Source organism: Musca domestica, unplaced genomic scaffold (assembly GCF_030504385.1).
Source record: "Musca domestica strain aabys unplaced genomic scaffold, Musca_domestica.polishedcontigs.V.1.1 27, whole genome shotgun sequence".
NCBI classification, from domain to species: Eukaryota; Metazoa; Arthropoda; class Insecta; order Diptera; family Muscidae; genus Musca; species Musca domestica.
Genome location: NW_026712286.1, coordinates 9,178,097 through 9,205,229, shown reverse-complemented (window position 1 = coordinate 9,205,229; position 27,133 = coordinate 9,178,097). Strand labels below are relative to the sequence as shown.

The 27,133-nt window shown below is 38.4% G+C and overlaps 4 protein-coding genes and 2 long non-coding RNA genes across 6 annotated transcripts in view; 3 read left to right on the top strand and 3 right to left on the bottom strand.

The window, feature by feature from the left end:
- LOC101889232 (lysophospholipid acyltransferase 5) overlaps nt 1-27,133 on the top strand; it is a 451,325-nt gene that overhangs the window by 136,624 nt on the left and 287,568 nt on the right. The gene's annotated exons all lie outside the window — the stretch shown is intronic.
- LOC101890881 (uncharacterized) lies at nt 2,646-10,058 on the bottom strand. The gene is made up of 3 exons (XM_005182181.3): nt 8,975-10,058; nt 4,315-7,696; nt 2,646-3,366 (listed from the first exon to the last, which is right to left on the bottom strand). The coding sequence occupies exons 1-3, from the start codon at nt 9,947-9,949 to the stop codon at nt 2,777-2,779; spliced, it is 4,947 nt and encodes a 1,648-aa protein (XP_005182238.1). The 5' UTR covers nt 9,950-10,058; the 3' UTR covers nt 2,646-2,776.
- LOC131803150 (probable cytochrome P450 12c1, mitochondrial) lies at nt 12,410-16,608 on the top strand. Its single transcript, XM_059124228.1, has 4 exons — nt 12,410-12,618; nt 14,607-14,983; nt 15,356-15,469; nt 15,541-16,608. The coding sequence occupies exons 1-4, from the start codon at nt 12,523-12,525 to the stop codon at nt 16,559-16,561; spliced, it is 1,608 nt and encodes a 535-aa protein (XP_058980211.1). The 5' UTR covers nt 12,410-12,522; the 3' UTR covers nt 16,562-16,608.
- On the bottom strand, nt 16,725-17,419 carry LOC131803154 (uncharacterized). The gene is made up of 2 exons (XR_009342489.1): nt 17,118-17,419; nt 16,725-17,042 (listed from the first exon to the last, which is right to left on the bottom strand). It is a non-coding gene; the product is annotated as an uncharacterized LOC131803154 (long non-coding RNA).
- On the top strand, nt 19,872-24,066 carry LOC101893522 (probable cytochrome P450 12c1, mitochondrial). The gene is made up of 4 exons (XM_059124226.1): nt 19,872-20,080; nt 22,069-22,445; nt 22,814-22,927; nt 22,999-24,066. The coding sequence occupies exons 1-4, from the start codon at nt 19,985-19,987 to the stop codon at nt 24,017-24,019; spliced, it is 1,608 nt and encodes a 535-aa protein (XP_058980209.1). The 5' UTR covers nt 19,872-19,984; the 3' UTR covers nt 24,020-24,066.
- LOC131803153 (uncharacterized) lies at nt 24,183-24,876 on the bottom strand. Its single transcript, XR_009342488.1, has 2 exons — nt 24,576-24,876; nt 24,183-24,500 (listed from the first exon to the last, which is right to left on the bottom strand). It is a non-coding gene; the product is annotated as an uncharacterized LOC131803153 (long non-coding RNA).

Sequence of the window (27,133 nt, the reverse complement as noted above, 5' to 3'; positions counted from 1 at the left end):
ATCTTTTTTAAATTTGTTATTTTAGGTCCTAACACAATTTAGAGAAAAAATCGTAGATAAGCTGTTAAATTATTTTTTAAACAGAAATTTTGAAGCTAGAATTGAATTGTTGGTCCTTGAAAAAAATTGAGAAAGAAATATATTTTTTTAAATTCATAATTTTTAGTCCTTGAATGATATCAATTAAAAATCTGCTATTTTAGGTCCTTAACAAAAATTAGAAAATTGTAACCACAAAAAAATATATTTTTTCTAATTTCAAATTTTTAATTCTTGAATATCTTTATCTAATATCTAAATCTGCTATTTTAGAAAAGCTGTTAAAATATTTTTTGAACCACAATTTTTGGAGCTAGAATTAAATTGTTGGTCCTTGAAAAAAATAATAAAAAAAAATAATTTTTTAACTCATGATTTTTAATTCTGGAATATCTATTTTATATCTGCTATGCATGACAAAATTTAGAGAAAAAATTTCAATTTTTTTTAAATCCACGATCTTTGGTCCTTGAATTTCTGTTTAAAATCCATGATCTCTGGACTTAGCAGGCTTCAATTTTCTCTACTTCCTCTCGAACTTGCTTTGTTCGTCCTGAAAGCTGCAGCTGCTTTTCAAGTAAGCTTTGATGGATCCCCATTGACATATCGACTACAGTAGTTTACTTCTTTTCCATATGTTTTTTATCCCTCATATCCTTGGATTTGGCGCCCTTGGTGTAGGGAGAGCCCAGTGGCTCATCAATTTTATCCGTTTTTGTAATTTTTTTTTTTTTGAAGAGCATAGCTCCGGTATGTAAACCTAATATTCGTTGAAGGGCTCAGTTATCAACAAAGATTCATTAGAACACTGACGTGCTCGCATAACACCCCGGCGTTAGGGAGTTCTCTTTATGTTGGGACTAGCGTAGAGCTTTGTCTATGTATTTTAGAGCGCCGAAACACCGTCTCGTCAGTCTAGGAATCATTGGTAATCGGGTATTTAACCCTACAACTGCATAAAATAATCTTAAAAAAATATTCTTAAATTTAAATCCATTTTTTGGTCTTGGTTCTTGAAAAGGTTTAAAACAAATATTGAAATATTGTCCGAATTGAAAAAATGTTTCAGAGTTGAGTTATTTTTAGAGAAAATAAATTATTTTTTCCACATTTTCTCCATTGGGCATAACCCGTCTCAGTAAATGGATGTTCAGTTATTATATTTCCTCTCAGTGCATTGCCACCATAGAAGAGATTAATTCCCTCTCTCTCTCTCTTCAAGAAATATTACATCACATTCCACGTAATAGAACAATTCTAATTATTTTGAAATTTAATTCCTTTCTTTAAATCCCTAACAGAACTACCGGTAATGAACAAGAAATAACAACAACAACAACATTAACACCAACGAAAACCAGTAGCTCTTCATCGTTATTGGCAAATAGCTCTCCAAATAAATCCATGTGACAAATTTGGTTTAATCTCTTTCACGACCTTTCTCTACAACACACACTCTTAGGTTTTCTAATAAAGGGGAATTCTCTGCTGCCGCTGCTGCTGTTGTTGTAACAATCACAGCAATTCGTTGTGCTCTTTATTAAATGAAATCAAATCAAAGTTGACAAGACAAGACCAACAACAACTAAAATATATTTTCGGAATGATACAAACCAAGAAAAAAAAAAGCATTGAACAAATCTTGTCGTATTTATCTCTAATTGAAATTTGACGCTTTTTTTGCTATGACGTGAAAAGAGTGTGAAAGAGAAAGAGAGATAGGTAGGTGATAGACAAACAAACGGGCCATAAATTGGGCAGAAGATGATGGATGTTTGAGATACGCCTGGAGATGGATGGACGGATGGATGGCTGGGTGATGATGAGGAATGTTGTTGTGGTCTCAAATTGCAAACTGTCAGCATTAAGCTAAATTGTCACTAACTGCAGCAGCAGCAGTAGTAGTGGGAAAACGGGAAATTTTGGGATTTAATTTTAAATCAATTCAAAGGAAAGATGTATATCAAAGAGAGAGTGAGAGATGGAGATATTGGAAAGAGTGTTTTTTGGGGGAAAAAATAATAATAGAACAGGAAAAAGAGTACTAATCAAGTTCCGTGCGGAATTCCAGGGAGAAGAGGTAAAATTATTGGGAAAATAATTTAAATAAATAAAAAATATTTAAAGGAAACTAAAGATATTGTTATTAGAAATAATAATAAAATTACGTGGAATTGAGGGAAAATTTAGAAAAAATAGATCGAATGAGCAAAAAAAATAAAATTTCCCCTTTAGGGAAATATTGAGAAATTGTTTGAAAATAATTTAAAAATTATGTTTTTTCTAAAAATAAAAATTTCCCATAAAGGGAAATTTTTGTTTAGTGACATTTTCAAAAAAAAATCGACTCAAAAAATCAAAATTTCCCATTTGGGATTTTTTTAGGGAAATTTTTATTTTCAATGAATATGTTTATTCTTAATTAAAACGATTACTTATAAATAAAAATATTAATTTTTGGACAAAATAAAAATTTCCCATAGAGGGAAATGTTTGTTAAGGGATATTTTCAAAAAAATATTTAATATCTGGAATCCACCAAAAAAAAAAATTAAAACAAATCGCGTTAAAAATTTCAAATTTCCCATTTGGATTTTTTAGGGAAATTTTTTAAAATGTATGAAAATATATTGCAATTATTTAAGTCCGATATAAAATATATATAAAAATATAAAATTATTAATTAATTTTTCCAAAATTCAGAAACTTCCCCATTTCCCCCTTCCGAAATTTCCCCTCACACCACATCAATGTACATTTTCGGATTCTGAGCTATGTGATCCTCCATGATTTTACGCTTAATATGCTCCCATTGCATTAGACGCTGTTGGATCTCAGGTACGACGGAACGTACCTTCAGCCGCTCCAATTCGGGACCATCACGCATTTCAATGTGGGTCTTGAAATTATAATTCGGTGTATAGCCATTCAATTTGAGAAAATGATCAAAATAAAATGGAACAATTTGTTCTTGGATCGTATCGACCTGGGCAATGCTGTCGCGGACCTCGGAGGGTTGCAAAATGTCAGCATCATCTTCGTGGAAAGCTTGAAAGAAAAATTTTGCCCTTTCGGATATTTTTTTCTCTTCGCGTTGTACAGTCTTCTGACGTTTCTTGATATAGAGACGAGGTAATTTTCGGAGGCGTTTAAATTTCAGCGGGGCTGGAGGTGGTTCAAGATTTTTTCTCACTTTTTGCATTTCCTGGTCGATACGGCGCTCAATGTGACAGGCATTTTGAGATTGTTTAAGTAAATAGTTGCGACGTCGACGCAGGGCATGTTCTGTGGTGGAGCTCTCTTCCATGGGTATTGTTTCGAATTTGGCTGGAAAAGGAGAATGGGTTGGAACCAAGGATCTCTTTCTATAGAAAAATAATGAGATCCTCAGGACCTCTTCTTTTTTTTATAGAAAAAATTTGAGCCCGCCAGGACCTCTTTTTCTATAGAAAACATTTGAGGTCAGCAGGACCTTTTTTTTCTATAGAAAAAAGTTTGAGGTCCTGAGGACCTCTTTTTTTTAAAAAAAAAAATTTGAGGTCCTTAGGACCTCTTCTTTTTTCTATAGAAAAAAATTTGAGGTCCTCAGGACCTCTTCCTTTTTCTATAGAAAAAAATTTGAGGTCCTCAGGACCTCTTCTTTTTTCTATAGAAAAAAATTTGAGGTCCTCAGGACTCTTCTTTTTTCTATAGAAAAAAATTTGAGGTCCTCAGGACCTCTTCTTTTTTCTATAGAAAAAAAATTTGAGGTCCTCAGGACCTCTTCTTTTTTCTATAGAAAAAAATTTGAGGTCCTCAGGACCTCTTCTTTTTTCTATAGAAAAAAATTTGAGGTCCTCAGGACCTCTTTTTTCTTTAGAAAAAAATTCAGGTCCTCAGGACCTCTTTTTTCATGAGAAAAAAATTTGAGGTCCTCAGGACCTCTTATGTTTTCTATAGGAAAAAATTTGAGATCCTCAGGACCTCTTATGTTTTCTATAGGAAAAGATTGAGGTTCTTAGGACCTCGTTTTTCTATAGAAAAAAATGGTTCCTCAAATTTGAGGTCACAAGGACCTCTTTTTTCTATAGAAAAAAATTTGAGGTCCTCAGGGCTCTTTTTTTCTATAGAAAAGAATTTGAGGTCCTCAGGAACTCGTCAGGACTTCGTTTTTGTATAAAAAAATGTGAGGTCCTAAGGACCTCCTAAGGTCCTTTTATCCCACAGAAAAAAAATTTGGTCTATTTTCTTTAGGACCTCTTTTTTCTATACACCCTTGAAGACTGATACACCTACCTATCAATTCCATCACCACATCCGACATCATGGCCACCATTTCCACAGCTTCCATTTGATCATTGGACCCCCTTACATTGGAGGGCACAATGCGACGCCACGCCTCACTGATTAGCCCATAGTCCTTCAAAAATCCCACATCATTAAAAGATTCCTCTATGGGCCGCTGTAGGGACATCAAAACTCGACTCCTTAGCCAGGCTGCCCGATCTTGCATGAAATACAATTTGGAACATTTCCTGGCGACATATTCTCGTTTTTCCTTTAAATCCTGTCGGCACCATTCCTCAAAGGACTCGACTCTATTTTGAAGCTCCGTGTGGATGGCCAGGGTGAAATGCATTTCCAAGAGTAAAACAAAAGTTTTGGATTTCAAATTTTCCAGGCCTTGGAGAAAACTCTCGGCACTGGGGAAGACAATGAGGTTGGGGTGTTTGTTGGGCAGATAAACCTCTTCGTAGTAGGATTTTATGGCCCAGGCATCATCTTTGTCGCGGGGCCGTATATTGACCTTGGACCGCTTGAGGATGGATTGTTCGTAGTTCTCCAGTTGGATGGCAGATTCAGATTCCTCCAGGGAATTTTCGGAATCGCTACTAGTTTTTTGGAGTGAGGACCCTTCAGGGTTATCCAGTTCCTTTTCCGAACCCCCCTCGGAGTCTTCTGGCTCCCCAGTTATCCGATGAATCCAATCATGCTGCAAACGCCATTCATGATCCCCCAAGAGATAATGAAAATTTTGCAACATGGTGCAGCGGACCCAATGGGCCTCGGTGAAAACAATGTCCATTGTGACGGAACCTTGATTCCTTTCCAGATTTTTCAATTCCGTTTTCAAGCTATCCGTTTCATCGTAGTACGCCTTGACCTTGTAGACCACCGCCATGGAGGCATCATATTCCGCCTTTTCCCATTTATCGAACAATTTATCGTACAACAATTTCAGCTGTTGCATATTCACCCAATGGTGTTCATTGAGCCGATCATAGATTTTCGTGCGAACCATTTGTCCCTGGATCAACATAGATTCGAATTTCAGACGCAAGGCATCCTTGATTAGGAATCGCGAGGTTTTGTAGTTGAACATCTTGACGGCGGGACGATTTTTAACAACATTGATGTAATTCTCATCTATGTCGGTGGCCATCATGGGTTTGTGTTTCCTGGCTCCCTTACCCACTAGGGTTTCTTCGGATTTCCCACCCTCCTCCTTGGGCGCCACTTGCAGCCTCAGGCGTAGACCATTTTTCAAACGGCTATTGAAGGTGAAAAATTTATCTCGAGGTCTCGACAACTCCAGCTGGGCCTTGCGTTGACCCGAAAATGGCAAAACGCGAAAGGGATTCTGTTCCTCCCGCTCCACATCTATGGGTTCGGCTTGGAAGCGGGAACGTTGTAGTTCCTCGAAGGGTACCAACGACTTGCGTATAAAATCCAACGGAATTTTCTCCTGGCCCTCGAGGAGTAAATGGCTGCCGCTGTCATTTGTGAGATTTGTGCACTGAGAGCTGCTAAGAGAGCTGAGACAGCTCTCAATGCTTTTCAGGTCTTCCTGGAACTCCTGCAACAAGGGGGTCTGCATGAATTCCAGGGGAGATTCTTGGGAATCTCTCTCCCCCAAGGCCTGCTTGATTTCCTGCATAAACTTTAAATATTCCTCCCTTCCCGGATACTGCAGATCCTCCAACTCCCTGGGATCTCGGGAGTGGAACACAAAATCCTTTTGATGGCAACGGTTTTCTATTTTCAAAGTTCCCTGGGTAGGTGCAGCTTCTCCCACCCCACCATGTTCTTTCCTGAAATTCTCCCTCAACTCCTCCATATCCCATTCGGGCATGGTCAAGTTCTTGTCCACATATTCCTGACAAGGGGGCTGGGCTTTCACAAACTTCCTATTTTCCTCACTTCTGCCAAAATTCCGAGGCTCCTGAGATTTTCCCTTAATCTCCACTATTTTAGGCCTTACAATTTCCGGCTGATAATGGACATCTACATATTTACTCTGGGTGGGATTCCAGTGGTCATGATGGTGTCGGGACTCCAAGAACTCGGTATAGGTTTTTCTCCGGGAGCTATTGGCATTTGCCCGATCCACAATATCCCCGGGTAATTTATACATATAAGGGACCGTCGTGGTCTTGACAACTTGATCGAATATTTCCGAGGGCACCCTTTGCTCTGTGTAGTTCCTGGGACGTTTGGGATGCTGGCGCAATGTGGGCTCCCGATATTGAGGAGCTGGCATATTGCTACGCCTCTCCAGGGGCATAATTTGTCTCAAGTTCCTCTCCCTTTCCCTCTCATTCTCTTCACCCTCCACAGCCTTTTCTGGTATCCATCCCCTATCGGATTCCGTCTCGGAATGTTGACACCTCCTCTCCAATATCGGCCTACCCGGGGGTCTACAGGGTATACCCAGTAACTGTAAACGTTTTAATTTCTTCTCCAGCAAATGTCGCTGCTCTTCTCTCTCTTTGTTCGCAATAAACTCATCTACCGATTTCCATTGAAATTTCTCTCCCTGATTTACGGAGAGCAGACCCTTTAAGGCCTTCGAAGGATCTCCATAACGATAACCCACCAAATTGAACTTCTTCACCGTATAACGTAGATGAGGTTTTCGAAACTTGATTGGCTTGCGTAAAACTCTTTTATAATGGCGGCCCAAGGGTTTGAGGCGAAACTCTCTTACGGCAGATGTATCCGGTTTTGCATATCTCTGGCCAAACTGGGGTTGGAAAAGTATCAAATTGGGATCATCGGGACTGAAAGATTTTCTCAGGCCAATTTCCACATCTGGTTTTATTTTCTCCCGCTTGGGAGTTAACTCCCTTAGCCATTGGTCACGGCTAAGGCATCTGTTATCTCCCTTCTCTTTGGGTTTAGAGGTCTCTCCCTCGGGAAGTTGGCCTCTCAGCAGAAATTTACTTCCCACCTTGCCCACCTTTAGGGGAGTTAATCTCAATTTTGGATCATTAGCCAAATTGGAAACCTCTCTCTGAGATTCCAAATCTTTTGTTGCTTCTTTTTTCAAAGTTGTCTTTCTGCCATTGCTCTCTTCTTTTTTCAGCGCTCTCTTACTGAGCTCATCAGCTTTACTGGCAATATTTTGAAAATCCCTCTCAGCCGTAACTAATCCAATATTTTGCTGGCAATCTTTCTTCTTTTGTTTGGCTTCTTCTTTCTCCCGCTCCTCTCGCTCTCTTTTCTTTAGATACAAATTGCGATAGCGTTCTCCACGTCTCTGTTTCTCGGCGTCAATAATTTGACGATTCTCTGACTTTTCGGCCGAGCGAAATATTTTTCCCAATTTTATGGGTTCGGGAGGTGGTGTCGGAGGGCGGGAAGGATCCCGATCACGTACGTCGAATCCTTTGGGGACCTAAAATTGATGGGATGGAAAGATATTTGAAAGTCCGAAGAAGACCCTTTGGGTCTTCAATAAAGAAGAATACCCTTTGGGTCGTCTTCAATGCGGAAGAAGATCCATAGGGTGGTCTTCCATACAGAGGAAGACACCTAAGGCCGTCTTCTAAACAGAAAATATCCACTTGGATCGTCTTCTAAACACAAGAAGACCCCTAGGGTCGTCTTCAATACAGAAGAAGTCCCCTTGGATCGTCTTCTATATCGAAGAAGACCCCTAAGGTCGTCTTCTATATCGAAGAAGACCCCTAAGGTCGTCTTCTGTACAGAAGAAGACTGAAGAAGTCCCCTAGGGTTGTCTTCAATACTGAAGAAGACCCCTAGGGTCGTCTTCAATACTGAAGAAGGCCCCTAGGATCGTATTCTGTACGGAAAAATACCCCTAGAGCCGTCTTCTGCACCCAAGAAGACCCCTAGGCTCGTGTTCAATACTGAAGAAGACCCCTAGAGTCGTCTTCTGTACCCAAAAAGACCCCAAGGAACGTCTTTTATACCGAAGAAGACCCTTAGGGCCGTCTTCTATACCGAAGAAGACCCCTTAGGTCGTCTTCTATACCGAAGAAGACCCCTTAGGTCGTCTTCTATACCAAAGAAGACCCTTAGGGCCGTCTTCTATACAAATAAGACCCCTAGGGTCGTCTTCTATACCGAAGAAGACCCCTTAGGTCGTCTTCTATACCGAAGAAGACCCCTTAGGTCGTCTTCTATACCGAAGAAGACCCCTTAGGTCGTCTTCTATACCGAAGAAGACCCCTTGGATCGTCTTCTATACCGAAGAAGACCCCTTGGGTCGTCTTCTATACCGAAGAAGACCCCTCGGGTCGTCTTCTATATCGAAGAAGACCCCTTTGGTTCGTCTTCTATACCGAAGAAGACCCCTTAGGTCGTCTTCTATACCGGAGAAGACCCCTAAGGTCGTCTTCAATACTGTAGAAGATCCCTAGGGTCGTCTTCAATACTAAAGACGCTTTAGGTCGTCTTCTATACCGAAGAAGACCCCTGGGCCGTCTTCTGTACCCAGGAAGACCCCTAGGGCCCTCTTCTATACCGAAGAAGACCCCTAGGGCCGTCATATATACCGAAGAAGACCCATAGGGCCGTCTACTATACCGAAGAATATCCCTTGGGTTGTCTTCTATACCGAAGAAGTTCCCTATGGTCGTCTTCTATACCGAAGAATACCCTTTGAGTTGTCTTCAATACAGAAGAAGACCCTTGGGTCGCCTACACTCACCCTCAACCGCTCCTGATGCAATTCCTCATCCACATCCAACTTCGTTTGGGTCTTCACCCGACGTCGCTCCATAAAACGTTCCAAGCGACGATAATTCCTTTGATTTTGTAAATCCTGTTCATCCTGCTGGTAGGTGTTCTTATAGTCCAGACCTTGGAAATCCAATTTCAAAGGATTCTCCAAATCAATGACCTCACAAATAAACGAGTCTTCAGGAGAGACCTCAGCCACACCACCACCACCTCCCCTCGATTCACACGTATTCTGAGCATATTTAACCATATTTGTTAAAGTTCGAAACTCTTTTTCTCGCGAATATGCCTTCGTGTCAAATATTTCAGGATTCACAAGACAATGCGTCCTCCTCGGATCCTGAGTGAGAAAAAATTTCTGTCTCGTCTTGGACATTTTGGCAATTTGTTCGATATTTGGTGGACAATTGCCGAGATATTTCCTGGGTACACCGGGCACAAAACTGGCACTGCAGGGTTTGCGCCATTCGGGTCCTTTGAGATTTTCCGGTTTGTTGGAGATTTCATGTTGTGAGTCCAAGAGTTTTTGGGAGGTATCCAAATCCCCCAGGTTTTGTGGTGTTGGAATAGGGACGGTAGACTTTGGCGAAATGTAACTGTCATCTTTTCCCGAGGTTGAGGGACACTTAGCTCGGAATTTCTTTGGCACCGAAAAGAGAGCATTTCTGTAATTGGAATTCGTGGAACTGCTGAAGTCATAACCCCTTCTCGGAGTACTGCTGCTGGTGGTCTTGGAGTCCTGCTTTTGGATTAAATTCTTACGGCATTTGATGTGGTAGGGAAGCCGTTTTGGGACTTCTTCAACAGAGATTGGAAATTTCAGATTTTGTATGGATGGGGTTTGTAGGGAATCGGAGTTGCTTTTGGAATGTCTTTTTTCGTGTATATTTCCAGGCCCACTTCCGAACGAAGACGTTATGAATTCTTTGGGAAAAGTACTCATTTTGGGATTTGTTTTATTTTATTTTATTTTATTTTTTTTTTTTTTAATCAAAACTATTTTGAGTTTGTCATTTTTGACAAAAACTTCTTGAAGATATTTTAAGTTATATGCCTTTCCATTCTCCCTTAACATATGGAGAAGTCCTTAATGCTGAAGAGGACAAAAAAAAAGAATAAAAACCACGTGACCCATGGGGTCGTCTTCTACAATGAAGATGTTCCACGTTGTCGTTTTCTGAACAGAAGACGGCGTGTGTATACAGAGAAGGACGTGTAGAGGCGCCTTGTATGCAGAATTCGATCTATAGACTCATCTTCTATAGAGAAGACGGCCTATGGTGGTGTCTTCTATAAAGAACACAACATATAAAGGAGTATTCTATAGAGGAAACGGCCTAAAGAGACGTTCTGTATGCTGTGGACGACATATAAAGAAGTCTTCTTTGCTGAAAACGACCTAAAAAGGCCTCTTATTTAGAGAAGACGACCTATAAAGGCCTCTTCTTCGGAGAAGACGACCTATAAAGGCCTCTTCTTTAGAGAAGACGCCCTATAGGGTCCTCGTTTATACAGAAGACGCCCTATAGGGTCCTCGTCTATACAGAAGACGACCTATAGAGTCATCTTCTACACAGAAGACGACATGTAGAGTCATCTTCTATGTAGAAGCCGACATGAAGAGTCATCTACTATGTAGAAGACGACCTGTAAAGTCATCTTCTATAAAGAAGACGAGCCATAGAGTCATTTTCTATAGAGAAAACTGCCTTTAGAGGCGTCTTCAATAGAAAAGACTGCCTTTAGAGGCTACTTCAATAGAGAAGATGAGCTATAGAGCCGTCTACAATAGAGAAGACGAGCTATAGAGCCATCTTCGCCTATATATTCGACCTATATATGTGTCTTATATAAAGAGCACGACATATAAAGGCATCATTTATAGAGAAGACGGCCTATAGACCCGTATTCTATTCTGAAGACGACCTATAGAGGCGTCTTTTATAAGGAAGACAACCTTTAGAGGCATCTTCTATGCAGAATTCGACCTATATATGCGTCTTCTGTAGAGAGCACGACATATGAAGGCATCTTCTATAGAGAAGACGACCTATAGATGCGTCTTCTGTACTCAAGACGACCTATAGAGGCGTCTTCTCTGACGAAGACAACCTATTGAGACGTCTTCTTTGACGAAGACGACCTATAGAGGCGTCTTCTATGCTGAAGACGACCTACAAAGGCGTCTTCTATGCTGAAGACGACCTACAAAGGCGTCTTCTATGCCAAAGATAATATATTGAGACGACTTCTATACAGAAGACGATCTAAAGAAACGTCTTCTACCAAGAACATGACTCATAGAAATTCGAAGTTCGTAATGAATACTACAGCCTAAGACAGAAAATTGTCTGTGCAGGTCCACGTTTTGGCATAGCCCCCTTATAACGACACCTCCCGATATTCGGTATTTTGATAATTTTAGCAGCATTATTCACCGAAATTGTTTCAAATTTGGTATTTGAAGTTACTAACGGGTACTACAGCCTATGTCAGAAAATTGCTCGTGCAGGTCCACGTCTTCGTATAACCTTCATATAACGGTACCTCCCGATATCCGGTATTTTGATGATTTTAGCGACATTTTTCACCGGAATTGTTTCAAATTTCGTTTTTGAAGTTCGTAATGGATGCTTCAATCTATGACAGAAAATCGTCCATGCAGGTCAAATTTGGTATTTGAAGTTCGTAATGGATACTACAGCCTATGACAGAAAATTGGCTGTACAGGTTCACATCTTCGAATAGCCTTCATATAACGGTACCTCCCGATATTCGGTATTTTTACCCCCTATATAATAGTACCACCCTATATTCGGTTTTTTGATCAATTTAGAATATTATAATGGCTTATGACAAAAGTTGCTTATTCTACGTCTTCGTATAGACCATAGTATGAGGGCTACATTCGGTATTTTTAAGATTTTAAAAGAATTTTTAATGAATTTTATTTTTTTGGATATTTGCCAAATTCGTTCCAAATGGTGGAGGGTATTCAAAGTTCGGTCCGGTCGAACTTACAGTTCTTTTTCTTGTTTCTTATTCCGAAATAACTTCACCATCTCAAATTGTCGATACTATCGATACTTGCGGCCACAAGTCGGTCACCATAGGGAATGGTCTTGGAGAGTAGAGAATGACACATAATATTCCTCCTCTATAAAAAATATAACCTCTCGACTCGTTTTCTGTACATCGACATTTACCAAATAATGAGCTATATTCATATATCATTCAAAGCTCATATTTTCTAAATGAACTTTCATTTTCTCACATATGTCACATACTTTCAGGCGTCTCTGATCCATCGACCACTATCTCTCAATTTTCAATTTCAAATAGATAAAGGTACATTTATTATCAAAACAGTAGCCCCCGAAAAGAGATAGAACCCACTTGTCCAGTGCACCACCGACCACGACAACTCAGTCTGTTTTGGTATTGCGTCAGGGTAGGTTCTAATCGCGTTTCAAATTTTGCAAGTCATCGAAGAAAACATAACAAAACTCTGATGAAATGTTGGCAAACAATTTGTTAAAACAACGTCAAAGCGTCTATATTTTAAATGGCTTGACGAAACAGTTTTCGGCAGCGGCGGCGGCAGAGGTTAAGGTAAGCGGGGATTTATTAATATTTAGAAACAATAATAATACAAAAATATAAATTAAAAATTATAATAAACATAACAATAATGATAACAAAAATTATATATAAAAACTAGCTGGCCCGGTCCGCGTTGCCGGCCCGTAGTTCTAGTCTGTAATGCAAATTTTAAAGGTGAACAAATTTTAATATAAATATTGATCCGACAAAATAATAACAATAAGTTAATTACGCCTTAGCACCTCAAATTGCGCATTAGCGTCCCCAAAAAGTCTATGTTCTTGTTCATAGTAAATGACGATTAAACAATTCCCGTGTTGTCGTCCGCCAATCGTTAAAAATCACAATAGATCGGCGGCCCTGGGGACTGTACCAAAATATTTACGTATGTTGACATTTTTCTGTACAATGGTTCTCTACTCACAAAGTAGCCTAAATACAGCAAAATCGATTGGAAAATGTGGTCAAGACCCTCGAAACAGAAAAGCCAAGATGCCAAATAATAGCCAAATCAGTTGAAAAACGTTGCCAAGACCACAGTCATAACTGGAATCAGGGATACATTCATATGAGGGTTATACCTAACCAATATTCTCTTGGGGGTTAAAAATTCAATAGAATACAAAATTTTCTTTTCTGACCACACATTAGATGTGAAAGTGGACTTGGGGATACTCCAAACTTTCCTGTGTGACAATTATCTGTATGATGGTGCCCTACCACAGGGTAGTATAAATGAATTTTTTTAGCTAAATCAATTGATGAAGGTGGTCAAGACCAACTTTGAAAATTTCAAATAAGGGCCAAAAAAATGAAAAAGTGGCCAAGACCCCAAAAATAGCTTCAATCATAGATGGTTATATAAATATGAATTCGGGTTGTACCCTTATCCGTGAGTTATGATCGATATCAAGACCTGCAAAAGCGATTTAAGTAATCTTGAATGTTTTGAAAGAATTTCTGGAAGGATATAAATCCTTTTCATACTAAAAGTCCCATTCGCTCTACTATTTTGCACACTTTAAATTTGGTATTTTACTGATTGTACTCTCAAAGAATTTTGCATTTTGAGCTCTCATTGGACGGATTATTGTCACATGAAAGAAGAAGGTCCATGCTTTGAAATGAGCCCCATTAGTCTTTTTCGGTCATTTTTGTTTGTTTAAATGTCTGCGCATTTTCCAGCTGAACCACGATGTAGGCCCTCGAGTTGAAGGGTAGATGTCAGTTAACATCCTATTTAACACTTATTTCATTTTAAAGATCCTTACAAAGTTTGTCAATAGAATGTACTATTATTTTGTAATTCGATTCCATTGTAATTTTTTTCGATCTTTTCCCGATTTGAGAATTTTTGAGAATTCTTTTTCATGATTTTTTCTAGCGATTTTGAAAAAGTAATTATCTGTTAACTTTGGTGTGACCGCGTTAAATTATTTCGATATCATCTATTCCGTTTCGCCACCACATAATTCGGTACTACACTTCCACGTAACCCTCCATCGATTTCAGTTCTTAAGAAATCAAGTCAATTAAATAAATTGGTATTAATATTCGAATTCAAAAATAAAATATAAAAAACACTACAAATGTACATTAGAAAAAAGTAAGTCAAAATGGAAAAAAATCATGCAAAATAAAACATTACTATTGTACATTTCAAAAGTCAAAATGAAAATTCTAATATATCACATTTTTACGCGATTTTTTTGGATATTATCCTTTTCGGAGAGGAGACAATTCCAAATTTGTGTGATTCGTTAAAATCAGTCCAGCGGTTCTTAAGTTATAAGTGTAGTAACTAACACAACTTACATTTATATATATAGATTATTATTATTGTTATCAGTAAATAAATAAAAAAATAAAAAAAAAACTATAAATCATGCAATTTTAATTTTCTCTTTCCCTATAAATGTATTATTTTTTGGAAGAGACTACCCAAAAATTACTCTCAATTTTCTCACTCAATGTTAAATTTAACATTTCTCCCACAGAGTTCCCAGAGAGTGGCAGACAAGTCTCTCGGCGAAACATTAGACAACGAATGGCAATATGGTAAACCCTACAAATCGCTGCCGGGACCCACAAAATTGCAATTGGTTCGGGGCTTTCTCAAAGGAGGAGAATTCCACGGCAAACCTTTTGACATCGTGATACGAGAATGTCGTCAACGTTATGGTGACATTTATTTGTTGCCGGGAATGTTTGGTCTACCAACAAATTTGGTAACCTTTAATTTGGCCGATCATGAGAAGGTCTTCCGTACTGAGGGCTCCTATCCGGCAAGGCCAGGGTTCGAGGTAGTGGCCTATTATCGTTTGTCGCGCAAGAACTCAATGTACACGGATGAGTATATGGGCGTGGCTGGAGAGTAAGTGAGAAGGGGGGGGGGGGGGGGGATATTTAAACATCTAAAGGTGAGGGTATATAACCAGCTTGATATCATGGCTAGGCATATGATAAGAAGGCACGAAGGCAGTATTCGAGTGGAGCTCTGGCATCCCTTTATGTATGTCACAAAATATGTCATGCCAAGACTTCAGGCGGCTTATGTACCCACACGGTCATACGGTCATATTTGTACAAAGGATGGAAAAATCTGCATTTAATGCTCCTATACCCATATATGGGTCTTGGGATAAGTGAGGTGTCGTCTATACAGATCAGATCTTCTATACCAAAATTGACCTCTACACAGAAGAACTAATAAATTTTATGTTTTTTAATTTCTTTCCCCATTCAGTGGTGAAAACTGGGGCAAGTTCCGTCACATGGTAAATCCGGTGCTGATGCAACCCAAGAATACCAAACTCTACATTGAACCCTTGCAGGCAGTCAATAAAGAATTTATTGAAAGGTAAGTAACTGAAATTAAAAATACCTCCATTTTCCATTATAACTCCGCTCCCCCTCGTCTACTTATTACAGAATTCGCCACTTACGTGACCCCAAAACGTTAGAAGTGCCCCCAACTTTTCTCTACGACATAAATCGCTTATCTCTAGAATCTGTGGCCCACATTGCCCTGGATAAACGAATGGGTCTCTTGCAAAATCAACCCCTTTCCGATGAGTCGAAAGCCATCTTCGACAACCTCTTTTCATTTGGTGATGCCATCTATGAGCTGGGTGTACAACCATCCATTTATAAATATATCAAGACGCCGGCCTATAAACGTTTCGAAAAATCCATGGATATTATCTATGAAATATGTCAAAAATATGTGGCGGAGACTCTGGAGAGGTTAGAGAAGAACCCCCCTGCCGAGGGCGAAGAGAAAAGCATTTTGGAAAAACTATTAAAAATCGATCGAAAAATGGCCATAATATCGGCCATAGATTTGCTTATGGGCGGTGTAGAAATCACCTCAACCGTGTTGTCGGCCATATTTTTGTGCCTTGCCAAAAATCCGGCGAAACAAGAAAAGTTACGTCAAGAAATCCTTACAAATGTTGGACGGCACGAAGATTTCTCCATTGAAAATATGAAAAATCTCCCCTATCTAAGGGCCTGCATTAAGGAGGCCCTGCGTATCTATCCCGTGATATTCGGTAATGTACGGATATCGGGACGTGATTTAAACCTAAGTGGTTATCAAATACCCAAGGGTACCAATATTTTCATGGCTTCCAATATGCTACTGAAAGAGGCAAAATATTTCCCCAAACCATTGGAATTTATACCCGAACGTTGGCTGAGATCCATTGAACCCGGCATGGAGGAGTTCTCATCGAAGAACATTAATCCATTTATATTTTTACCATTCGGTTTTGGACCCCGCTCATGTTTGGGCAAACGTATTGTCGATATGGAAATGGAAATAACAGTGGCCAATATCTTGAGGAATTTCAACATGGAATATCATTATCCGACGGAAAATGCTTTCAGAACTTATTTTATGAACACATGTGTACTGCCGCTGAAATTTAAGTTCAGCGATTTGAAATGAGAATCCCAGAAATCTGTAAATAAATAAATAAATCTGAACAATTCAAATGGATTTTACCTTTATGGCGACATAAAATATAGGGATGTAGCTGAGCAACTGCCGGGGTTATGGGGGAAAATTGTGGTTATAAAAATTGTAGATATATTTCAAAAACATCTTGGAATGTAGATAGCGCCCAATTGGAAGCTTCTTAATGCATTTTATTAATTATCATAAATCGTTTGGGAAATATGGAATATTTGTCATATACCAAAATGGCGCCCAACATGGCAATTTTAACTAAATTCTCTGAAATGTTTAGAAATTTTAAATGATTTTTATTTTTTCAAATATAAACTCCGTAATCTTGCGGCCAGTTGAGATCCTTATAACTTTTACCCCTCTGATTATAGATTTGACCTATTTGATATATTTTGAGGGTATTATCCACGTTTATATGAAAATGGTGCCCAATAAAAAAATGTCTTTCCACCTATTTGAGCTGCAATGAAGATGGAATTGGAAGATTTTTATACATTTCTGTTTTTCAAATATAAGCTTAGTAGGGAAATCTTACTGTCATTCGGACAGAGATTCTTTTGTTTATTTTCACTCAATAACAGATTTGTATGGATGGGGTTTGTAGGGAATCGGAGTTGCTTTTGGAATGTCTTTTTTCGTGTATATTTCCAGGCCCACTTCCGAACGAAGACGTTATGAATTCTTTGGGAAAAGTACTCATTTTGGGATTTGTTTTTTTTTTTTTTTTTTTTTTTTTTTTTTTTTTTTTTTAATCAAAACTATTTTGAGTTTGTCATTTTTGACAAAAACTTCTTGAAGATATTTTAAGTTATATGCCTTTCCATTCTCCCTTAACATATGGAGAAGTCCTTAATGCTGAAGAGGACAAAAAAAAAAGAATAAAAACCACGTGACCCATGGGGTCGTCTTCTACAATGAAGATGTTCCACGTTGTCGTTTTCTGAACAGAAGACGGCGTGTGTATACAGAGAAGGACGTGTAGAGGCGCCTTGTATGCAGAATTCGATCTATAGACTCATCTTCTATAGAGAAGACGGCCTATGGTGGTGTCTTCTATAAAGAACACAACATATAAAGGAGTATTCTATAGAGGAAACGGCCTAAAGAGACGTTCTGTATGCTGTGGACGACATATAAAGAAGTCTTCTTTGCTGAAAACGACCTAAAAAGGCCTCTTATTTAGAGAAGACGACCTATAAAGGCCTCTTCTTCGGAGAAGACGACCTATAAAGGCCTCTTCTTTAGAGAAGACGCCCTATAGGGTCCTCGTTTATACAGAAGACGCCCTATAGGGTCCTCGTCTATACAGAAGACGACCTATAGAGTCATCTTCTACACAGAAGACGACATGTAGAGTCATCTTCTATGTAGAAGCCGACATGAAGAGTCATCTACTATGTAGAAGACGACCTGTAAAGTCATCTTCTATAAAGAAGACGAGCCATAGAGTCATTTTCTATAGAGAAAACTGCCTTTAGAGGCGTCTTCAATAGAAAAGACTGCCTTTAGAGGCTACTTCAATAGAGAAGATGAGCTATAGAGCCGTCTACAATAGAGAAGACGAGCTATAGAGCCATCTTCGCCTATATATTCGACCTATATATGTGTCTTATATAAAGAGCACGACATATAAAGGCATCATTTATAGAGAAGACGGCCTATAGACCCGTATTCTATTCTGAAGACGACCTATAGAGGCGTCTTTTATAAGGAAGACAACCTTTAGAGGCATCTTCTATGCAGAATTCGACCTATATATGCGTCTTCTGTAGAGAGCACGACATATGAAGGCATCTTCTATAGAGAAGACGACCTATAGATGCGTCTTCTGTACTCAAGACGACCTATAGAGGCGTCTTCTCTGACGAAGACAACCTATTGAGACGTCTTCTTTGACGAAGACGACCTATAGAGGCGTCTTCTATGCTGAAGACGACCTACAAAGGCGTCTTCTATGCTGAAGACGACCTACAAAGGCGTCTTCTATGCCAAAGATAATATATTGAGACGACTTCTATACAGAAGACGATCTAAAGAAACGTCTTCTACCAAGAACATGACTCATAGAAATGTCCCTACCAAGAGGACAGCCTAAAGATCCTATGTAGAAAATGACATATGGGGGCGTCTACTATTAGGCGTATTTTGCTGATTTAAGCGACATTTTTCACCAGAAATGTTTCAAATTTGGTATTCGAAGTTCGTAATGAATACTACAGCCTAAGACAGAAAATTGTCTGTGCAGGTCCACGTTTTGGCATAGCCCCCTTATAACGACACCTCCCGATATTCGGTATTTTGATAATTTTAGCAGCATTATTCACCGAAATTGTTTCAAATTTGGTATTTGAAGTTACTAACGGGTACTACAGCCTATGTCAGAAAATTGCTCGTGCAGGTCCATGTCTTCGTATAACCTTCATATAACGGTACCTCCCGATATCCGGTATTTTGATGATTTTAGCGACATTTTTCACCGGAATTGTTTCAAATTTCGTTTTTGAAGTTCGTAATGGATGCTTCAATCTATGACAGAAAATCGTCCATGCAGGTCAAATTTGGTATTTGAAGTTCGTAATGGATACTACAGCCTATGACAGAAAATTGGCTGTACAGGTTCACATCTTCGAATAGCCTTCATATAACGGTACCTCCCGATATTCGGTATTTTTACCCCCTATATAATAGTACCACCCTATATTCGGTTTTTTGATCAATTTAGAATATTATAATGGCTTATGACAAAAGTTGCTTATTCTACGTCTTCGTATAGACCATAGTATGAGGGCTACATTCGGTATTTTTAAGATTTTAAAAGAATTTTTAATGAATTTTATTTTTTTGGATATTTGCCAAATTCGTTCCAAATGGTGGAGGGTATTCAAAGTTCGGTCCGGTCGAACTTACAGTTCTTTTTCTTGTTTCTTATTCCGAAATAACTTCACCATCTCAAATTGTCGATACTATCGATACTTGCGGCCACAAGTCGGTCACCATAGGGAATGGTCTTGGAGAGTAGAGAATGACACATAATATTCCTCCTCTATAAAAAATATAACCTCTCGACTCGTTTTCTGTACATCGACATTTACCAAATAATGAGCTATATTCATATATCATTCAAAGCTCATATTTTCTAAATGAACTTTCATTTTCTCACATATGTCACATACTTTCAGGCGTCTCTGATCCATCGACCACTATCTCTCAATTTTCAATTTCAAATAGATAAAGGTACATTTATTATCAAAACAGTAGCCCCCGAAAAGAGATAGAACCCACTTGTCCAGTGCACCACCGACCACGACAACTCAGTCTGTTTTGGTATTGCGTCAGGGTAGGTTCTAATCGCGTTTCAAATTTTGCAAGTCATCGAAGAAAACATAACAAAACTCTGATGAAATGTTGGCAAACAATTTGTTAAAACAACGTCAAAGCGTCTATATTTTAAATGGCTTGACGAAACAGTTTTCGGCAGCGGCGGCGGCAGAGGTTAAGGTAAGCGGGGATTTATTAATATTTAGAAACAATAATAATACAAAAATATAAATTAAAAATTATAATAAACATAACAATAATGATAACAAAAATTATATATAAAAACTAGCTGGCCCGGTCCGCGTTGCCGGCCCGTAGTTCTAGTCTGTAATGCAAATTTTAAAGGTGAACAAATTTTAATATAAATATTGATCCGACAAAATAATAACAATAAGTTAATTACGCCTTAGCACCTCAAATTGCGCATTAGCGTCCCCAAAAAGTCTATGTTCTTGTTCATAGTAAATGACGATTAAACAATTCCCGTGTTGTCGTCCGCCAATCGTTAAAAATCACAATAGATCGGCGGCCCTGGGGACTGTACCAAAATATTTACGTATGTTGACATTTTTCTGTACAATGGTTCTCTACTCACAAAGTAGCCTAAATACAGCAAAATCGATTGGAAAATGTGGTCAAGACCCTCGAAACAGAAAAGCCAAGATGCCAAATAATAGCCAAATCAGTTGAAAAACGTTGCCAAGACCACAGTCATAACTGGAATCAGGGATACATTCATATGAGGGTTATACCTAACCAATATTCTCTTGGGGGTTAAAAATTCAATAGAATACAAAATTTTCTTTTCTGACCACACATTAGATGTGAAAGTGGACTTGGGGATACTCCAAACTTTCCTGTGTGACAATTATCTGTATGATGGTGCCCTACCACAGGGTAGTATAAATGAATTTTTTTAGCTAAATCAATTGATGAAGGTGGTCAAGACCAACTTTGAAAATTTCAAATAAGGGCCAAAAAAATGAAAAAGTGGCCAAGACCCCAAAAATAGCTTCAATCATAGATGGTTATATAAATATGAATTCGGGTTGTACCCTTATCCGTGAGTTATGATCGATATCAAGACCTGCAAAAGCGATTTAAGTAATCTTGAATGTTTTGAAAGAATTTCTGGAAGGATATAAATCCTTTTCATACTAAAAGTCCCATTCGCTCTACTATTTTGCACACTTTAAATTTGGTATTTTACTGATTGTACTCTCAAAGAATTTTGCATTTTGAGCTCTCATTGGACGGATTATTGTCACATGAAAGAAGAAGGTCCATGCTTTGAAATGAGCCCCATTAGTCTTTTTCGGTCATTTTTGTTTGTTTAAATGTCTGCGCATTTTCCAGCTGAACCACGATGTAGGCCCTCGAGTTGAAGGGTAGATGTCAGTTAACATCCTATTTAACACTTATTTCATTTTAAAGATCCTTACAAAGTTTGTCAATAGAATGTACTATTATTTTGTAATTCGATTCCATTGTAATTTTTTTCGATCTTTTCCCGATTTGAGAATTTTTGAGAATTCTTTTTCATGATTTTTTCTAGCGATTTTGAAAAAGTAATTATCTGTTAACTTTGGTGTGACCGCGTTAAATTATTTCGATATCATCTATTCCGTTTCGCCACCACATAATTCGGTACTACACTTCCACGTAACCCTCCATCGATTTCAGTTCTTAAGAAATCAAGTCAATTAAATAAATTGGTATTAATATTCGAATTCAAAAATAAAATATAAAAAACACTACAAATGTACATTAGAAAAAAGTAAGTCAAAATGGAAAAAAATCATGCAAAATAAAACATTACTATTGTACATTTCAAAAGTCAAAATGAAAATTCTAATATATCACATTTTTACGCGATTTTTTTGGATATTATCCTTTTCGGAGAGGAGACAATTCCAAATTTGTGTGATTCGTTAAAATCAGTCCAGCGGTTCTTAAGTTATAAGTGTAGTAACTAACACAACTTACATTTATATATATAGATTATTATTATTGTTATCAGTAAATAAATAAAAAAATAAAAAAAAAACTATAAATCATGCAATTTTAATTTTCTCTTTCCCTATAAATGTATTATTTTTTGGAAGAGACTACCCAAAAATTACTCTCAATTTTCTCACTCAATGTTAAATTTAACATTTCTCCCACAGAGTTCCCAGAGAGTGGCAGACAAGTCTCTCGGCGAAACATTAGACAACGAATGGCAATATGGTAAACCCTACAAATCGCTGCCGGGACCCACAAAATTGCAATTGGTTCGGGGCTTTCTCAAAGGAGGAGAATTCCACGGCAAACCTTTTGACATCGTGATACGAGAATGTCGTCAACGTTATGGTGACATTTATTTGTTGCCGGGAATGTTTGGTCTACCAACAAATTTGGTAACCTTTAATTTGGCCGATCATGAGAAGGTCTTCCGTACTGAGGGCTCCTATCCGGCAAGGCCAGGGTTCGAGGTAGTGGCCTATTATCGTTTGTCGCGCAAGAACTCAATGTACACGGATGAGTATATGGGCGTGGCTGGAGAGTAAGTGAGAAGGGGGGGGGGGGGATATTTAAACATCTAAAGGTGAGGGTATATAACCAGCTTGATATCATGGCTAGGCATATGATAAGAAGGCACGAAGGCAGTATTCGAGTGGAGCTCTGGCATCCCTTTATGTATGTCACAAAATATGTCATGCCAAGACTTCAGGCGGCTTATGTACCCACACGGTCATACGGTCATATTTGTACAAAGGATGGAAAAATCTGCATTTAATGCTCCTATACCCATATATGGGTCTTGGGATAAGTGAGGTGTCGTCTATACAGATCAGATCTTCTATACCAAAATTGACCTCTACACAGAAGAACTAATAAATTTTATGTTTTTTAATTTCTTTCCCCATTCAGTGGTGAAAACTGGGGCAAGTTCCGTCACATGGTAAATCCGGTGCTGATGCAACCCAAGAATACCAAACTCTACATTGAACCCTTGCAGGCAGTCAATAAAGAATTTATTGAAAGGTAAGTAACTGAAATTAAAAATACCTCCATTTTCCATTATAACTCCGCTCCCCCTCGTCTACTTATTACAGAATTCGCCACTTACGTGACCCCAAAACGTTAGAAGTGCCCCCAACTTTTCTCTACGACATAAATCGCTTATCTCTAGAATCTGTGGCCCACATTGCCCTGGATAAACGAATGGGTCTCTTGCAAAATCAACCCCTTTCCGATGAGTCGAAAGCCATCTTCGACAACCTCTTTTCATTTGGTGATGCCATCTATGAGCTGGGTGTACAACCATCCATTTATAAATATATCAAGACGCCGGCCTATAAACGTTTCGAAAAATCCATGGATATTATCTATGAAATATGTCAAAAATATGTGGCGGAGACTCTGGAGAGGTTAGAGAAGAACCCCCCTGCCGAGGGCGAAGAGAAAAGCATTTTGGAAAAACTATTAAAAATCGATCGAAAAATGGCCATAATATCGGCCATAGATTTGCTTATGGGCGGTGTAGAAATCACCTCAACCGTGTTGTCGGCCATATTTTTGTGCCTTGCCAAAAATCCGGCGAAACAAGAAAAGTTACGTCAAGAAATCCTTACAAATGTTGGACGGCACGAAGATTTCTCCATTGAAAATATGAAAAATCTCCCCTATCTAAGGGCCTGCATTAAGGAGGCCCTGCGTATCTATCCCGTGATATTCGGTAATGTACGGATATCGGGACGTGATTTAAACCTAAGTGGTTATCAAATACCCAAGGGTACCAATATTTTCATGGCTTCCAATATGCTACTGAAAGAGGCAAAATATTTCCCCAAACCATTGGAATTTATACCCGAACGTTGGCTGAGATCCATTGAACCCGGCATGGAGGAGTTCTCATCGAAGAACATTAATCCATTTATATTTTTACCATTCGGTTTTGGACCCCGCTCATGTTTGGGCAAACGTATTGTCGATATGGAAATGGAAATAACAGTGGCCAATATCTTGAGGAATTTCAACATGGAATATCATTATCCGACGGAAAATGCTTTCAGAACTTATTTTATGAACACATGTGTACTGCCGCTGAAATTTAAGTTCAGCGATTTGAAATGAGAATCCCAGAAATCTGTAAATAAATAAATAAATCTGAACAATTCAAATGGATTTTACCTTTATGGCGACATAAAATATAGGGATGTAGCTGAGCAACTGCCGGGGTTATGGGGGAAAATTGTGGTTATAAAAATTGTAGATATATTTCAAAAACATCTTGGAATGTAGATAGCGCCCAATTGGAAGCTTCTTAATGCATTTTATTAATTATCATAAATCGTTTGGGAAATATGGAATATTTGTCATATACCAAAATGGCGCCCAACATGGCAATTTTAACTAAATTCTCTGAAATGTTTAGAAATTTTAAATGATTTTTATTTTTTCAAATATAAACTCCGTAATCTTGCGGCCAGTTGAGATCCTTATAACTTTTACCCCTCTGATTATAGATTTGACCTATTTGATATATTTTGAGGGTATTATCCACGTTTATATGAAAATGGTGCCCAATAAAAAAATGTCTTTCCACCTATTTGAGCTGCAATGAAGATGGAATTGGAAGATTTTTATACATTTCTGTTTTTCAAATATAAGCTTAGTAGGGAAATCTTACTGTCATTCGGACAGAGATTCTTTTGTTTATTTTCACTCAATAACAGATTTGTATGGATGGGGTTTGTAGGGAATCGGAGTTGCTTTTGGAATGTCTTTTTTCGTGTATATTTCCAGGCCCACTTCCGAACGAAGACGTTATGAATTCTTTGGGAAAAGTACTCATTTTGGGATTTGTTTTATTTTATTTTATTTTTTTTTTTTTTTTTTTTTTTAATCAAAACTATTTTGAGTTTGTCATTTTTGACAAAAACTTCTTGAAGATATTTTAAGTTATATGCCTTTCCATTCTCCCTTAACATATGGAGAAGTCCTTAATGCTGAAGAGGACAAAAAAAAAAGAATAAAAACCACGTGACCCATGGGGTCGTCTTCTACAATGAAGATGTTCCACGTTGTCGTTTTCTGAACAGAAGACGGCGTGTGTATACAGATAAGGACGTGTAGAGGCGCCTTGTATGCAGAATTCGATCTATAGACTCATCTTCTATAGAGAAGACGGCCTATGGTGGTGTCTTCTATAAAGAACACAACATATAAAGGAGTATTCTATAGAGGAAACGGCCTAAAGAGACGTTCTGTATGCTGTGGACGACATATAAAGAAGTCTTCTTTGCTGAAAACGACCTAAAAAGGCCTCTTATTTAGAGAAGACGACCTATAAAGGCCTCTTCTTCGGAGAAGACGACCTATAAAGGCCTCTTCTTTAGAGAAGACGCCCTATAGGGTCCTCGTTTATACAGAAGACGCCCTATAGGGTCCTCGTCTATACAGAAGACGACCTATAGAGTCATCTTCTACACAGAAGACGACATGTAGAGTCATCTTCTATGTAGAAGCCGACATGAAGAGTCATCTACTATGTAGAAGACGACCTGTAAAGTCATCTTCTATAAAGAAGACGAGCCATAGAGTCATTTTCTATAGAGAAAACTGCCTTTAGAGGCGTCTTCAATAGAAAAGACTGCCTTTAGAGGCTACTTCAATAGAGAAGATGAGCTATAGAGCCGTCTACAATAGAGAAGACGAGCTATAGAGCCATCTTCGCCTATATATTCGACCTATATATGTGTCTTATATAAAGAGCACGACATATAAAGGCATCATTAATAGAGAAGACGGCCTATAGACCCGTATTCTATTCTGAAGACGACCTATAGAGGCGTCTTTTATAAGGAAGACAACCTTTAGAGGCATCTTCTATGCAGAATTCGACCTATATATGCGTCTTCTGTAGAGAGCACGACATATGAAGGCATCTTCTATAGAGAAGACGACCTATAGATGCGTCTTCTGTACTCAAGACGACCTATAGAGGCGTCTTCTCTGACGAAGACAACCTATTGAGACGTCTTCTTTGACGAAGACGACCTATAGAGGCGTCTTCTATGCTGAAGACGACCTACAAAGGCGTCTTCTATGCTGAAGACGACCTACAAAGGCGTCTTCTATGCCAAAGATAATATATTGAGACGACTTCTATACAGAAGACGATCTAAAGAAACGTCTTCTACCAAGAACATGACTCATAGAAATGTCCCTACCAAGAGGACAGCCTAAAGATCCTATGTAGAAAATGACATATGGGGGCGTCTACTATTAGGCGTATTTTGCTGATTTAAGCGACATTTTTCACCAGAAATGTTTCAAATTTGGTATTCGAAGTTCGTAATGAATACTACAGCCTAAGACAGAAAATTGTCTGTGCAGGTCCACGTTTTGGCATAGCCCCCTTATAACGACACCTCCCGATATTCGGTATTTTGATAATTTTAGCAGCATTATTCACCGAAATTGTTTCAAATTTGGTATTTGAAGTTACTAACGGGTACTACAGCCTATGTCAGAAAATTGCTCGTGCAGGTCCATGTCTTCGTATAACCTTCATATAACGGTACCTCCCGATATCCGGTATTTTGATGATTTTAGCGACATTTTTCACCGGAATTGTTTCAAATTTCGTTTTTGAAGTTCGTAATGGATGCTTCAATCTATGACAGAAAATCGTCCATGCAGGTCAAATTTGGTATTTGAAGTTCGTAATGGATACTACAGCCTATGACAGAAAATTGGCTGTACAGGTTCACATCTTCGAATAGCCTTCATATAACGGTACCTCCCGATATTCGGTATTTTTACCCCCTATATAATAGTACCACCCTATATTCGGTTTTTTGATCAATTTAGAATATTATAATGGCTTATGACAAAAGTTGCTTATTCTACGTCTTCGTATAGACCATAGTATGAGGGCTACATTCGGTATTTTTAAGATTTTAAAAGAATTTTTAATGAATTTTATTTTTTTGGATATTTGCCAAATTCGTTCCAAATGGTGGAGGGTATTCAAAGTTCGGTCCGGTCGAACTTACAGTTCTTTTTCTTGTTTCTTATTCCGAAATAACTTCACCATCTCAAATTGTCGATACTATCGATACTTGCGGCCACAAGTCGGTCACCATAGGGAATGGTCTTGGAGAGTAGAGAATGACACATAATATTCCTCCTCTATAAAAAATATAACCTCTCGACTCGTTTTCTGTACATCGACATTTACCA